This window comes from Vidua macroura, chromosome 2 (genome assembly GCF_024509145.1).
Source record: "Vidua macroura isolate BioBank_ID:100142 chromosome 2, ASM2450914v1, whole genome shotgun sequence".
NCBI lineage: Eukaryota > Metazoa > Chordata > Aves > Passeriformes > Viduidae > Vidua > Vidua macroura.
The window spans coordinates 112718853-112732199 of NC_071572.1; the positions used below are offsets into that span (position 1 = coordinate 112718853).

General features: G+C 47.0%; 1 protein-coding gene across 6 annotated transcripts in view; it reads right to left on the reverse strand.

Annotated features, from left to right (window-relative positions):
• Positions 1-7210: 7210 nt before the first annotated feature.
• The window catches only part of ILDR2 (immunoglobulin like domain containing receptor 2), a 36330-nt gene continuing 30193 nt past the window's right edge, over positions 7211-13347 (reverse strand). For 3 of the 6 annotated variants that reach the window (XM_053970556.1, XM_053970557.1, XM_053970552.1), the window contains 4 exons: positions 12061-12177; positions 10451-10661; positions 8742-9432; positions 7211-7910 (listed from right to left, as the gene is read on the reverse strand). In XM_053970556.1, coding sequence (XP_053826531.1) covers positions 7875-7910; positions 8742-9432; positions 10451-10661; positions 12061-12177 — 1055 coding nt within the window. In that variant the 3' untranslated portion in view covers positions 7211-7874. Of the gene's footprint in view, positions 7911-8702; positions 9433-10450; positions 10662-12060; positions 12178-13347 lie in introns of those variants that run through there. The other 3 variants (XM_053970558.1, XM_053970553.1, XM_053970554.1) reach the window with 2 other exon arrangements.

Genomic DNA, 13347 nt, shown 5'->3' on the forward strand with positions numbered 1-13347 from the left:
TTTGTTGCTCAAAGAGAAGATCTGATAACTGGGACATGAAAATCACTCCCACCTGCTCTGGAGAGGCTGATGGAAACCAACATGACATGTAAGCAGAAAGGATTTCTGTCATACAGCAAGGACTGAATGAAAACACTACACTTGCTGTGATGAGTGGTCCTGTGCCATTTGAGGCATTTTTTTCAGACTCCTTTCTCTAATTCAGAAATGGCCTTGAATCACAAACCTGTACCTACAGCCAGGTGCTCATGGATAAGTGTGCAAGTTGCAACCAGGAATTACTGTGGGAGCTGCAGGGCACCTCTCCTTGGCTGGCACAGGCACTTTCCCACCCAGAAGTGACTTCCTGCAGAGCTCTGAGCTGGGTGACCTCTCAGTGTTTCTGCTGTCAGGTCTTCCTCACCCTCATTAGGCTTTAAGCTACAGATGGACACCTTTCCTGCTCCATGTTGGCTTGGAGACTTCTGCAGAGGGGGAGCAGTGAGGGACAGACAGAGGAGTGATAAAGAAGCCCGAAGAAACACTGAGCACTTTTACTGAGAGCAGTGAGGGACAGACAGAGGAGTGATAAAGAAGCCCGAAGAAACACAGAGCACTTTTACTGAAAGCATTGAGCACTTTTTTAGGTGGGAAAATAGAGGATGAGTGGCAATTTTCAGAGCAAAGGGATGCTGTGCCTTGCACAGGGAAATACAGGGCAGAGCTGGGAGCTGCTTCTCCTGCACCTGACTGCTGATAACACCTATCAGACACGATCTAAACATGTAAATGCTGTTCAGGTCACACCAACAAACAATGTCTTAATCCATTATTTACAACACTGAGACAGGGTTGTATTAAGTTGATTGTTTATGACACAAAAATAATCAGTCCAGAGTACTGTAGACCTAAGGACAAAGAGGCCAAAAGAAAAGAACATGTCTGTAATAAAAAGATAAAAGTTTTCTGAATTAAAAAAAAAAAAAGGTTTTACATTTGCAAGAGCAGAGGAGAGTTTATTCTTTTTCTGAAGGAGTGTGGCTCCACAGGGTACCTGCATGGATTTTTTTTTTTTGTATGAAAATGCTGGGCAGAATGTATTTTCTCTGTTATCCTGTGAATGGTATGATATTTATAGAGGGTCTGCTGCTCCACTGGAAAATATTTGGTTTATTGCCCAGTAATCAAAAAAATGGGTTGAAAACTGTTCATGTAAACTGCTCGCATCTTAGCAAAAATTGGGCAAATTATTTGCCTGCAGGATAATAAAAAGGCAGATTGGTGGAAGCTTTTCCTGCTTTTATTCTCCATGGTGACAACTCAAAGGCAATTACTTCGATGCTGTACGCATGGCAAATGTATAATGCTTGATAACTGGGGATGTGGATGTCTACCAAAAAGCTATAAAAGTGTTACATTTTCATTATAGAGTATTGTTACATCCTTCTCCCCCTCATATTGAAAAAGTTCATTACAGGGAAGGACAATCTAAGTAAAATAAGAGCAGCAAAGAAAGCCACTCATTCACTGTGTGATGGCTGGGAAATGGCTGTGGTAGGCAGCAACAGAAGCAGGAAAAAAACCCAACCCATCTGTAAACAGCAAGAGAACTCTACTCCTGGGCCAGGGCTCAAGTTTCCCGGGACTGAATTTTGCTTTTAAGCCAAGCCTGTCAACTTCTAGTTCACACTTCTAACTCACATGCAAGTAATAGCACCTTGGAACTCCATTTGCTTTCTGACTCATTAAATGCTGCTCCTCTCTGCCACTGCTCTCACCAAGGACAATGAAACCTGAATGCATTTGCTCCTGCTGTTTGCACTCCACAGCTCAGACTGCAGCTGCCCAGGGGTTAAAAACAATACTGACCCATTTTGAAATTATGTTCAGCTTTAATTTTTGAAATGTTTCCAGTAACACCCCTGCTTGGACTTGAGAGAATATCTGGAGGGCTTGAGGTTTTGTTGTGGGCATTGTGTAATTTTTGTTTTTATGGGAGGTAAAAGTGCCTTTTTACAAAATGCCACTCATTCTACATCCAAACCGGTTGGAACCCCAAGGCACCACACTAAAGGCTGACTGGAAATAGCCAAAGGAAAGCAGAGGGGTCAGAGAGGCATTACAAGCATGACAAAACATGACAGGCAAAAGGGAGAGGAGGTGATGGCCTCCCCTGGCAAAGGCCCCTGTGCAGGCAGGGGTGAACATGAGAAAGAATTATAAAGGTCACAAGAGAATTCATATGGGAATCATGGCAAGGTTCCTTCCTTTAATATTAGCTAACTTTAGATTTCTGCTGTTTCTAATGCTGGTAAATCCAGCTGGCATTTTTGAGATCACATCAAAATGATAGCTGTTCCTTCACATTATGCAGTAGATACCTTCTCTGATCTTCCAGAAAATGAGAAAGGGACTTTACAAACCCCAGGTGGCATGAGGGTGGTTTCAACATCACAGCTGTTGTAGAAAGCAGCCAGCAAAGCCTGATGAAGATGCTACATCACAGAGGTTTCTGGAATTATAGGGGCAAATCTGCAGCACCTGGCAGATGCCAAAGGCATCTTTGCTCCTGGATTCTACTTTGCTCCAGTAAAAAATGGGGTAAAGCCCCTTTAGCTTTTATTTCCACATGTGCCAAACCCTGTACTTGGTGACGAAGAACGGATCCTCACCCACATCTTGTGTGAAAGCTACCTGGAGAAAAAGACAGCTCCACGCAGTTTCTCAATGATCTCCACATCATTAAAATTATTTTCAGAATAGCCCAGGCATGATAAACACCGTGATGCTGCATTTATGTACCTGGAACAGTTTGTGGCAAGGTTTGACTGCTGAAATATTTTGTGATTGCTCCTTCTCAGGGATCTCTCCCAGCAGCTGTCCTTTATCTCTCAGAGATGCAGCTCTGGGGTGCTGATGGCCACCCCTGACACAACTCCAGTAACAAAGGTGGGGAAGTTACAATTCCAGTCCTCTGTACCCTATGCCAGCACAAAGACCCGAGCAATTCTGGCTGCCTGTTTCAGCTCATAAATGTTGAGGGTTTCTCAAAAATGTAAAGTATTCAGAGTGCTAGTTTTGTTAATTTTCCATTTCAGTGGAAATGGAGTGTTCTGAGGATGTTCACACTGAAGCCACCCATTGGAACTTCTACAATGTACTTTAAAGGAATAATGGGATTGATGAGAAGCCATTACCATTGATATTTATTTTCCCATTCCATTATATCAAAACCTTCTTTTTTTTTATCTAGTAGCCAAGATCACTTTTTTTGACAGTACAGCCAAATCTACTGCTAAAGCTTGATCCTGCTTTTGCTTTAGGGGCTCTTTTAAATTTTTACAGGCTTCTCTCTCATTATCTGTTTTCTTAGCAAATCACTGTTGTGATGCTGTTATTTTAAGACCACAAACCTCTCCATGTCCTTCACATGACCCAGACATCTGTATCTAGTAAGAAAAGGATTTTTAATTTTATGCCAGCAATAAAAATTCATCACAGGAAAACTTATAATTTAAGACCCCATATTAACCAGGCTCATTATTTCCCAGCGCCAGCATTCTGCAGGTGTTCTGAAAGATGGCACAGACACAAACCATTACTCCTCTCCTGAAACATGAGGCTCCTCTCGAGCTGTCTGTCAGTCTCTGGTCCCCTGCTCCCCTGCTGCAGGAGTCACAGGTTGTGTAGCTGTGCAGACACTCTAGTCACCCCTCACCTCTTGATTTGGTCCATTTGCTGCTGCTGCAGACACATTTCTAATGGGAAAAATAAAGGTGGCCTGAGGACAGACATGATCAGTAACTGAAAATTCCTGCAGATTTGTACAGAGAGATACGAAATCCAAAATTGTAGAGCAAGGTTGCTGCTGCTCAGAGCTGACTTCAGGGAATTAAGACCTCCTTTTTTTTTCTGCAGCTGAAACTTTTAGCATCTGGTAAAACTCACAGAATCACTAGTCATAAAATCTTCAGTACTTTTCCAGGTACTTGGATTCAAGAGAAGTTTCCAAATTCTCACAAACAGTTGTTTGTACAATTAAAACCATTTTCTTAAAAGAATTAGCTTGCAACTACTTACTTATAAGCTAGATACACAAATGGCAACTTCTTACACACAGTGTACAGATGCCCTAAAGTACCAGCACTGAACAAACAAAACTGACTCAAATAAGTGAAGACTTGTATTTTTAATACACAGAGCTCATTCCTGAGGGCTTGATCAAATAAACTACAGTGACTGAGATAAGGGACAGAACATAACTGAAATGAGAAGATTGTAATGCTCAGGCTTTCAGTATGATTTAAAATATAGAGGTATTCAGAGACTGTAAAACCACTGCTTTGGCCCCTTTCTGGCATAGTCAGATACACTTTCAAATTTCTATGTCAAGTGTTTCCTGGGTCGAAAGAAAATGATAGCAGGCTAAGCTGCCTTGAAATTCATGGCAGAGGGGTTGCCAAGGTTTTTAGACTAACAAAATATCAACTGACTAGAATCCTCGTATGTCAGGAATTAAATGTTTAATTTAAAACAGCATGTAGTGTAGCTCTGCAGACTTCCCAAGGCCTCAGAGACCTCAGATGGCAGGCACCTGCCCACCTCTTGCTAACTGTGCTATGATTTTCCTAAGAACACAAAATTAATGGTAAAAAAAAAAAAGATGAAAATACTTAAAATGTTAAGTCTCTCCAGCCATAATACAGATAGATGGTAAATGCAGTTGCTAAGTTGCTCTCCCTGTTTGAAAAGTCATGACACTCAGGCAGTCAGGTCCCCAGTGCTGGTAGAAGGGAAACATCAGACCCGTTTTAAAGGGATAAAAGAACAGGGCCCTGGGAACTCTTGACCAATCAGCCTCGCCTCTGTGCCCTGAAAGATCCTCCTGAAAGCCATCTCAAGGCATATGGATGGGAGAGAAGTGATTAAAGCTGGCATGGCTTCACCAGGGACAAATCACGCCTGCTTACTTGGAGACCTTCTATGACAGCGTGATTGCACTGATGGGTAAGGAAAATCCATCTGATGTCATGCACCTTGACTTCTGGCCTTTGACACAGTCCCACACAACATTTAGTTGGAATAAACTGGAGAGAGATGGGTTTGATGGATGGACTACTTGATGGACAAGGAATTGGCTGGATGGCCACATCCAGAGCATCAGTCAATGGCTCAGTGTCCAAAAGGACATCAGTAACAAGTGGTGTCCCTCAAGGGCCTGCACCAAGGCTGACACTGTTCAACCTTCATTAATGGCACAGACAGTGGGACTGAGTGCCCTCTCAGCAGTCTGTGGGTGAACCAAGCTGGATGATGCCAGGGATGCCATCCAGAGTGACCCTGGGACAGGCTTGAGGAGCAGGCCCACGAGAACCTCATGAAGTTCAACACAGCCAAGTGTGGAGTGCTACACCTGAGTCAGGGCAACCCCTGGAATTGATGCACACTGGGGGAAGAATGGACTGGGAGCCCTGAGAAGGACTTGGGGAACTAGTTGATCTTTAAGGTCTCTTCCAAACCATGCTACAATTCTACGATTTTACAGTGGTGGGTGAAGATTGGACGTGAGCCAGCCACGTGGTCTCGCAGCCCAGAAAGCCAACCATATCCTGGGCTGCATCAGGTGAGCGACCAGCAGGCCAAGGAGTGGAATTTGCCTCTGCTCCACCGAGTATTGTATTCAACTCTGGGGCCACCCACACAGACATGGACCTGTTAGAGCAGGTCCAGAGGAGGGAGACAAAAATGGTCTGAGGGGCTGGAATTCCTCTTGTATAAAGACAGGCCGAGAAGGTCGGGGCTGTTAAGCCTGGAGAAGAGAAGGTCCTGTGGAGACCTTAGAACCTTCCAGTGCCTAAAGGGACCTACAAGAAAGCTGGAGATGGCCTTTTTACCAAGGCAATGATTTTCAAGTAAAAGAGGGTAATTTTAGATTACATGCAAGGAAGAAATTCTTTACTGTGAGGGTGGTGAGACACTGGAACAGGTTGCCCAGAGAAGCTATGAATGTCCCATCCCTGGAAGTGTTGAAGGTCCAGTTGGATGGGGCTTTAAGCAACCTCATATGTGGAAGATGTCCTTTCCCATGGCAGATGATTGAAACTTGAAATCTTGAAATCTTTAAAGGCTACCTCCTGCACAAACAATTCTGCAATTCCACAATCGTATGTTCCTGCTGGCTAATTTCTCTCTGGCCAGGAAGACCCAGGACTGGGATTTCCAAAACTACAGTCATCATCAGAGGAGTGTGGGAGAAGAATGTCATCTTTTCATCAACTCACCTTCTCACATGAAAACTGTCATCAAATCTATGAAGATTATTTTTCCTCTCCCCTGACCATTCCTAGTGGTAAACTATCTGGCAAAGGAGTAACACAGAAATTAATCTATCATTTTTATGGAGAACTGCAGTGATGTTAATATACCTTTTGTTCCAAACAGTACTGCCAGTATGAGCATCTGAGGCCAGACAGCTTCCCAAATTCCCAGAGGAGCAACAAAGATGTCATTTCAGAGGCTGATAATGTCCATAACATGACAGGGCACTAAGTTGTTTCTAGGTGTAATAGGGATCAGGATACTGGACCTTAAAATGTTCACACTGTCTTCCCTCACATGATGATTTTAGCAGCTAAATAAATGACTGCATAATACCCTATGAAAACCAGAATGTCAGGCTTCCAAATGGTGCGAAGCACTCACTTCTAAATAAAGCTATTCCTGAGACAACAGCCACTAAAACCACATCCCAACCAAAGTGAATGGAATAGTTTTAAGTGAAAAGGGTGACTTTCAAAGCTTGCATCCCTCCACAGTGCTTGTTCATTTCCTACTGCTGTTACTGCTCTCTTCAGTAGTAGTTTCTTCTGGGAAACTATTCCCTGAAAGGAGTGACACCAGCAGCACAGGATGAAGGTCTGCAGCTGCCCTCTCACTGAGACTGTCCCCTTTTTGCTTCCTTGAAACAAATAGGCAACTACTAGAGTGGCAGAAGTGTCTGGTGGTGCTGGAAGCAGAGCACTAGGAAGGCTAGAGCACTGCTTTTAAAACAGTAGAGCAGGTACTCCAGCTTGAAGCTCTACAGGGGCACAGTTGAGCTGCAAGGAAATACAACAGCATCAAAACAAAACACAGTTGGGGGCAGGGGGGGAAACAAATCATGCTCTCATCACAGTAAAAGCTACTTTGACCCACTTTCAAAACAATACATCAATCTCACCTGCAACTCTCATCACACAACGAACAGAACTAAATATATTGAACAAACCAACTCATAATTGTCTCTTTCCCCATTCAGCCCTTATCAAGGTAACATCAGTCATTTTCTTGCAGTGTCTGAAAGGATGTGGATTTTCTTTCGTGATTTAGGGCCTGATCAGCTGGAGGCAGTCTGCAGTTGTAAGAACAAGGCCTCCTCCCAGCACAGGGGTGATACAGAAAAGGCTTTAAGTGTGGAGACAATTTTGATCCAAACAGAGAACTGAGCAGACAGAGAGAGCAAGAGGTACACAGGCCTCCTTCTGCACATGGGACAGGGCAAGAGGCACAAAGGCAGCCTCACTTGTGGTTCAGGGCTGCAGGGAGGGCTGCAGGGGTAGTAGGGGTGTGGCTGCCGTCCAGTGCAGAATGGAGGGCACTGGAAAACAGGGTGCCAAAGAGAGCCCTAGCCTCATTTTCCTGGCAGAGTCCCAGAGCCTCTGAGATTGAGTGCTGTCCATGGGAGTCTGTCTCTTACAAAAGCCTCAGCTCCCCTGGATGAAACAAAAAATTGAAACAGTCCATGGCTGATGGCTGCAAAGGTTCACAGAGGCATGTCTTGCTTGTTGCTCTGCATCTTCTCCACTGCAGTCACTTCATGACATCCAGCCCATCAAAATGACAGGTCCACAACAAGTTCAAACCACAAGGGACATCCTTGTTGGAAAATCATTCTGAGAGGAAAGAGAGAAGATTAAATGTCAACAGAAAAGCCCTAATTGGAACAGACAAAGGGACAGACAAGGCTTTGACAGAGACACAACTAAACAGCAACAGCTTTGTCCACTCACAATCCAGTCCTCTCTCCCACAGCCAAGTGACTCTAATGATAAGGTCTCCCTCATGGTGCAGCCTTCCCCACCTGGGTTAGATGGGGAAGATCCCCTTCCCCAGCAACCATGAATTTATCAGGCCTCACTAGCTTGGACTGTGGCAGGATGTTTTGCACTTGCCGGTATCCTGGGGGAGGAATGTCTTTGGCATGAATGGCCCCCAAGGGAGCCCATGTGTCCATACAGCCATGGGAGTCTGTGATCTCACCCCTTTCAGAAAGATGTCTCTTACATCATCCCCTGCTACCAGCCCTTTCCCAGTCCAGAAGAACATGAGCCTCTCAACCCTTCCTTAACAAAGATCAAGGCCAAAGCAAAGCCCTATAATTTCTGTAAGGCCTGGGTAACTTCCCTACCACAATCCTCCTGAACTCTAGATAAAATCCCACCACCTTGGATAACCAGGCCAAAGATGCCAAAGACATCCCTTACCTCCCCAGTCCCAGACATATCTGGCTTTCCCCTCCATCATGGACTCATGTGTAGGAGCTATTACCCTTTCTGGCTTCCTACCCCCCCAGTTGCTTCCCCCCTTCCCACAGGGAGTGACAGCCAGACTCCAGGTGTCACCCTCCTGGAAAACCCCCTTGCCCATCAACTCTGGTTAGTAACCCCTGCCTGGTGGCTCTCCGCTCAGCCTATTTGGACCAGGACCACCAGACATGGCCTCACTGTTTTCTTGGGGTCCTTTTTCCTCTTCTTGTCAGAGGCATTGAGGTAGGCCTGTTCCCTGGCCCTGTAGGAAGGGCCTCGGCTCAGCTCCCTCTCGCTGTAGGGGGGCAGGCTGTCCTCCTCCTCCTCGTCCTGCTCGGGGGACGACGACTGCTGCGGCGGCGGCTGCGACTTCTCGGCTTTGTAGGTGGAGGGTGGTGACCAGGCGTAGTATGTGCTGCCTCCTCTCTGGCTGGGCTGCGAGCTCAGCTTCGAGGGGGTCGCACAATGGTCGCCACTCTCGTCATAGCTCCGGGATTTCCTCTCCAAGACGCTGCTGAGGTAGGAGTGATCGTATTTCTGGCTCCCTCCGGGCGTCCGGCTCACCAGCCTGGGAAGGTGCTTCTCCTCGTGGGCCCGTCTCCGGGGCGGGCTGTAGGACCAGCCCCGATCCGAGTCCGTCAGCGGCTCCCGATTGCCCCTGCAGCGCTTGGTGTAGTATTCCTCCAGGGAGCTGTCCTGGTGGGGCAGCCCCCCGCCGCGCCCGCCGTGCGACTCGGAGCGCTCGAAGCGCCGCATCTCCTGGCTGTCCGCCCGCCGCGGGCGCTGGCTGTAGGACTCGGCAAAGGCCGCCAGCTCGTCCATGGACACGGCCGGCACTCCCACAGAGAAACTCTTGCGGGACAGCATCTCCGACTTGGATCTCTGCTGGCTGGAAGAGGGAGGAGGTAGGGTTAGAGGTTTCTCCCACAGAGAAACTCTTGCAGGACAGCATCTCCGACTTGGATCTCTGCTGGCTGGAAGAGGGAGGAGGTAGGGTTAGAGGGCAGGATCCAGCTGCACTCATCCCTTCGGCTGCCTGCACAGACAATGGAGGGAAACAGGCCCTCCTGGGGGCATGAATCATCTGAGCTGTTTTCATCGTCTTCCATAGGAAGAGAATTTATCACATCCTTGGGTTCTCTTTGCTGACTGTAAAGGCAGCTTAGTGCAGACAGCTCAGGTTCTTCATGTCTAATGTTACCTGAGGTTATCCCCAGGGTGCACCTGCCCTGTCCTCCAACATGCAGGGCTGGACCTGCTTCTCCTTCATCCTAGAGCTTGTAGGTGTATATCCTGCTGAAAAACCCAAGAGCCCAGCTATAGAAGCTCACAGCAGGGCAGTTTTGAAGCAGGTTTAAAGACAGTGAGCTGGTACAATAGCCCAGTACTGAAGGAAGAAAATCCCTGCCATTGCTTTTGGAATACTGGGCTGCTTGAGGAAAGGTTGTGCTATCTCTCTTCTAGGCACCAGAGTGCGAGTCCTTCAAGCCTGGAGCACCTGTCTAGCTGCACCAAAGCAGGAGGGTGTGACTCCTATATAATAAAGCACACCAGCACTGGGAAGTGCTGGAGGCATCAGGTAGAAAGCTCAAGAGAGAGATTTGTACTTTCCCACTATGGGAAGGCTGGCTTGGTTCCCTATTGCTCTCACTTTTACATCCCACTGGGACTGGGGCTTGTACCTAGCTTTACCCAGCTGGGTAAGCTTCAGCAGGCTTGTGGCAATCAGCTTCATTCTGACCTCATCTAATGACATGTCCAGATTTCCTATTTCTCTCTAGCCCCTCTCTCCTGCTAAGCAGAGCAAGGGCAGCAGGAAACGGGGGAGAGCTACCAATCCATCTGTCCCTTCTGCTTTCTTTACCACTTTGCCAGACAGAGCTGCCCCCTGATGTGGTGTCCCTCACCTGTGCCAGTAGCTGTCCCGCTCATCCCTGTAATCAGACACAGCCTGTGATCTGGAGGTGCTGCCGCCGCCCACGACTCCTGCCCAGTACTCGGCGTCGCCGTCCACGTCCCCCGCGGGGGGCAGAGGCTTCCTCCGCGCCTGCCGGTAGGGCTGGCGGAAGTTCAGGTCCTCCTCGTGCAGCGAGCTCAGCTCAGAGACAGTGTTGTTATCTGCAGGGGAGGATGCAGGAAAGAAATGAGATGGGCATCGCCTGATGGCAGCCAGGCGGGGATTCTGAGGGTATCGCGAACGGCGTCAGATGCCAGTGTTCCAGACAACTCACTTCAGCCTTCAGGAAGAGCTTTCCACCTGTGAGCTCCCTGCCCTTGCAAGGTGGTCACCAAGCTTGGTGGGACACCACTACAGCACAGAAGTTGTGCCACCTCCCCTTTTCCTGGTGTGAGACAGGCTGGCTCTGGATTTGGCCTGACTTGCTCAGCTAAAACAAAAGCAACCCCCTCAAAAAAAGATTAAGGAAAAAGTAAAAGTCTATCTGAATCACTGTCAGTCTCTACCCCATCAAGCACACTGACATCTGTAGGCCTGACATACCAATCTGCAGAGGTCTTTTTATAGTAAATCTTGTGGGTGGAGAAGACAGTGTGCTCAGCAGTGACTGTTTTAGAAATATATATAATTTGTTCGTTATGCCTAATCTGTACAGAGCTTTGATGTAGTGTCATTCCTTAAAGCCCTTTCCTTCAATGATTTTCAGGATCCCACACGTCTGGTTGAAATGAGCCTCTAGCAGTGCCTAACATGGGCTAGCTCTGTGCGCTGCCCACAGGAACTGAGCCCCCAGCCTGCCACTGTCCTCTGCACACAGCAGCCACGGGACAAGGAGCAGCACTGCCAGCCCTCCCCACACACCTTGTTCTATTCTGCATCTCTGCCTCCTAATGTGGAAAGATCCTCACTTGGGTTTGCATTCTGACACACATTAAGTGCAACCTCAGCCTTTAAGGAAATAAAGTTTACAAGAGGCTATGGGAAGACAGTGAAGAGTTCCTTACAGAAGCTCAGTTCTGAGTTTGCACCATGTCCCTATTCAGCACCCTGCTCCTTCTTCAGGGCATTAGCTACTCCAAACAAACTTCCTGCTTCCTTCAAGCCACACTGTGGTCATTGCAGCCCACAAAAGACACTTTCAATAAAATCATCCCTCTCCTATTTTGCCATGCTGGGAATTTACAGACACCACACTCTTAAGAAATTGTGAAAACAATATCCCAGCTATTATCACACCACAGGCTGTAGAAGGTATGAGTGGGACTTGGCTCTTCAGATGCTGATGATCCCAAAATTTAATTATGAGTAGACAATTTTCATGAGCTTTTCAGTATCCCTCACTTTGCTCTAAGAATGATTAGGTAAGCATCAGACCTTTAAAATCAGAACATACCCGTAGATAACTAAAATCTAGACTTTATCTGTCCCAATTAGCTTATCCTGGATATCATATCCTAGGGGCTGACCCTGAGGCAAACCAATTGAAAATTTAACTATGAATTTCCCAGTCTTGCTTAGGTCAGTGGAAAAAAAAAAAATCAAACCATGCTTGTTTCTCACATCGGTCTCGCATCCTCCTAGCCGGGTCAAACTGAGCCAATTCTTTCTCGACATAGTACAGCACCTTCATGGAGTCCCTGTCCTTGTCAGTCTGGATCCTGTACCCTTTGCGCACTGCTAGGGAGAGAAAAAGAAAACATTAGAGGAAAACCCATGTAATTACGAACAAGGAGCCTTTCCCACAACACTGCTTCTGTAGTTGAGCTCACGTCTGCAGGCAGGTAGGCTGCGTCAAAACACACTGAGTCAGTCGCTGCTTCACAAGAAATTCGTCTACAGTGTGGGATGTGAAGTTGTGAGAACTTGCATCATTTTAGAAGTTTGCGGGAACAGCAAAAATGGTTTGGAAATGCCCAATTTGTACAACCCAGTGCATCCAGCGATGGACACTGAGCATGGTGGGACATCCTCACAGCACCTCACCCTCCCTCCTGTGAGACAGGCTCGCTCTGGAGTTGGCCCGCTTTGCCCGGCTAAAACAAAAGCAACCCCCTCATTGCCACAGAGTGATTCCAACTTCCAACTTCCGCAGATGATGGCAGAGAGAAAAGCAGAACTCATTTCTCCTTCCTCAGCACTACTGAAAATATTCGTCATGGTACGGGAGAAGCAGTCCCAGAAGATCAGGCTTCCTCTAAGCTCTCAGTCTGCAGGAGAAGCAGGTGGCTGAGCATTTGGGAGCTGTCACTGTGCAAGACCACTCCACCCTCCCACCCCCATAAATTCTCCTCACACAGGTTGAAGAGCGTGTGCCAGAAGCTCCAGAGAATATAGAAGGAAACACAAAGTCCCACAAAGCACACCACGCTGCTTTGAGATTTATACTGACTCCAGGGATGAGGCCAACCAGGTCACTGGTAGCTGTGAAACTGTCTGCTCTGGGATTTTTACAAGCTTTACTTTACAGAAAAGGTATATATCTTAGACATACATGAAATGCTTGACTTCTGGGAAGTCTGGACAGCTTTTTGACCTGTCCATGTGCCTGTGTGTAAAAAAGAAGGCCCTGTACGTGTGGAGCCAAAGCAGATTTAACTCAGGCAGGTTAGTTCCAGGCACACTTTACCTACTAACAACAACTACAAACAGCCTGACTACCTTAAGGCAGGTCTATGATCAGCAAGCAGAGAACTCCACCCTTCCACTCCTTCCTTGAAGAAAATAAGGTTTTTATAGCAGATTATTTAAGAAAGGTGTCAGCCTGGAGCTATTTCAGGATTGACAGAAATCCTTCTTGTACAGGTCTAGGTACAAGAGAGGACTACAACCCTCAAATTCAGCCTTATT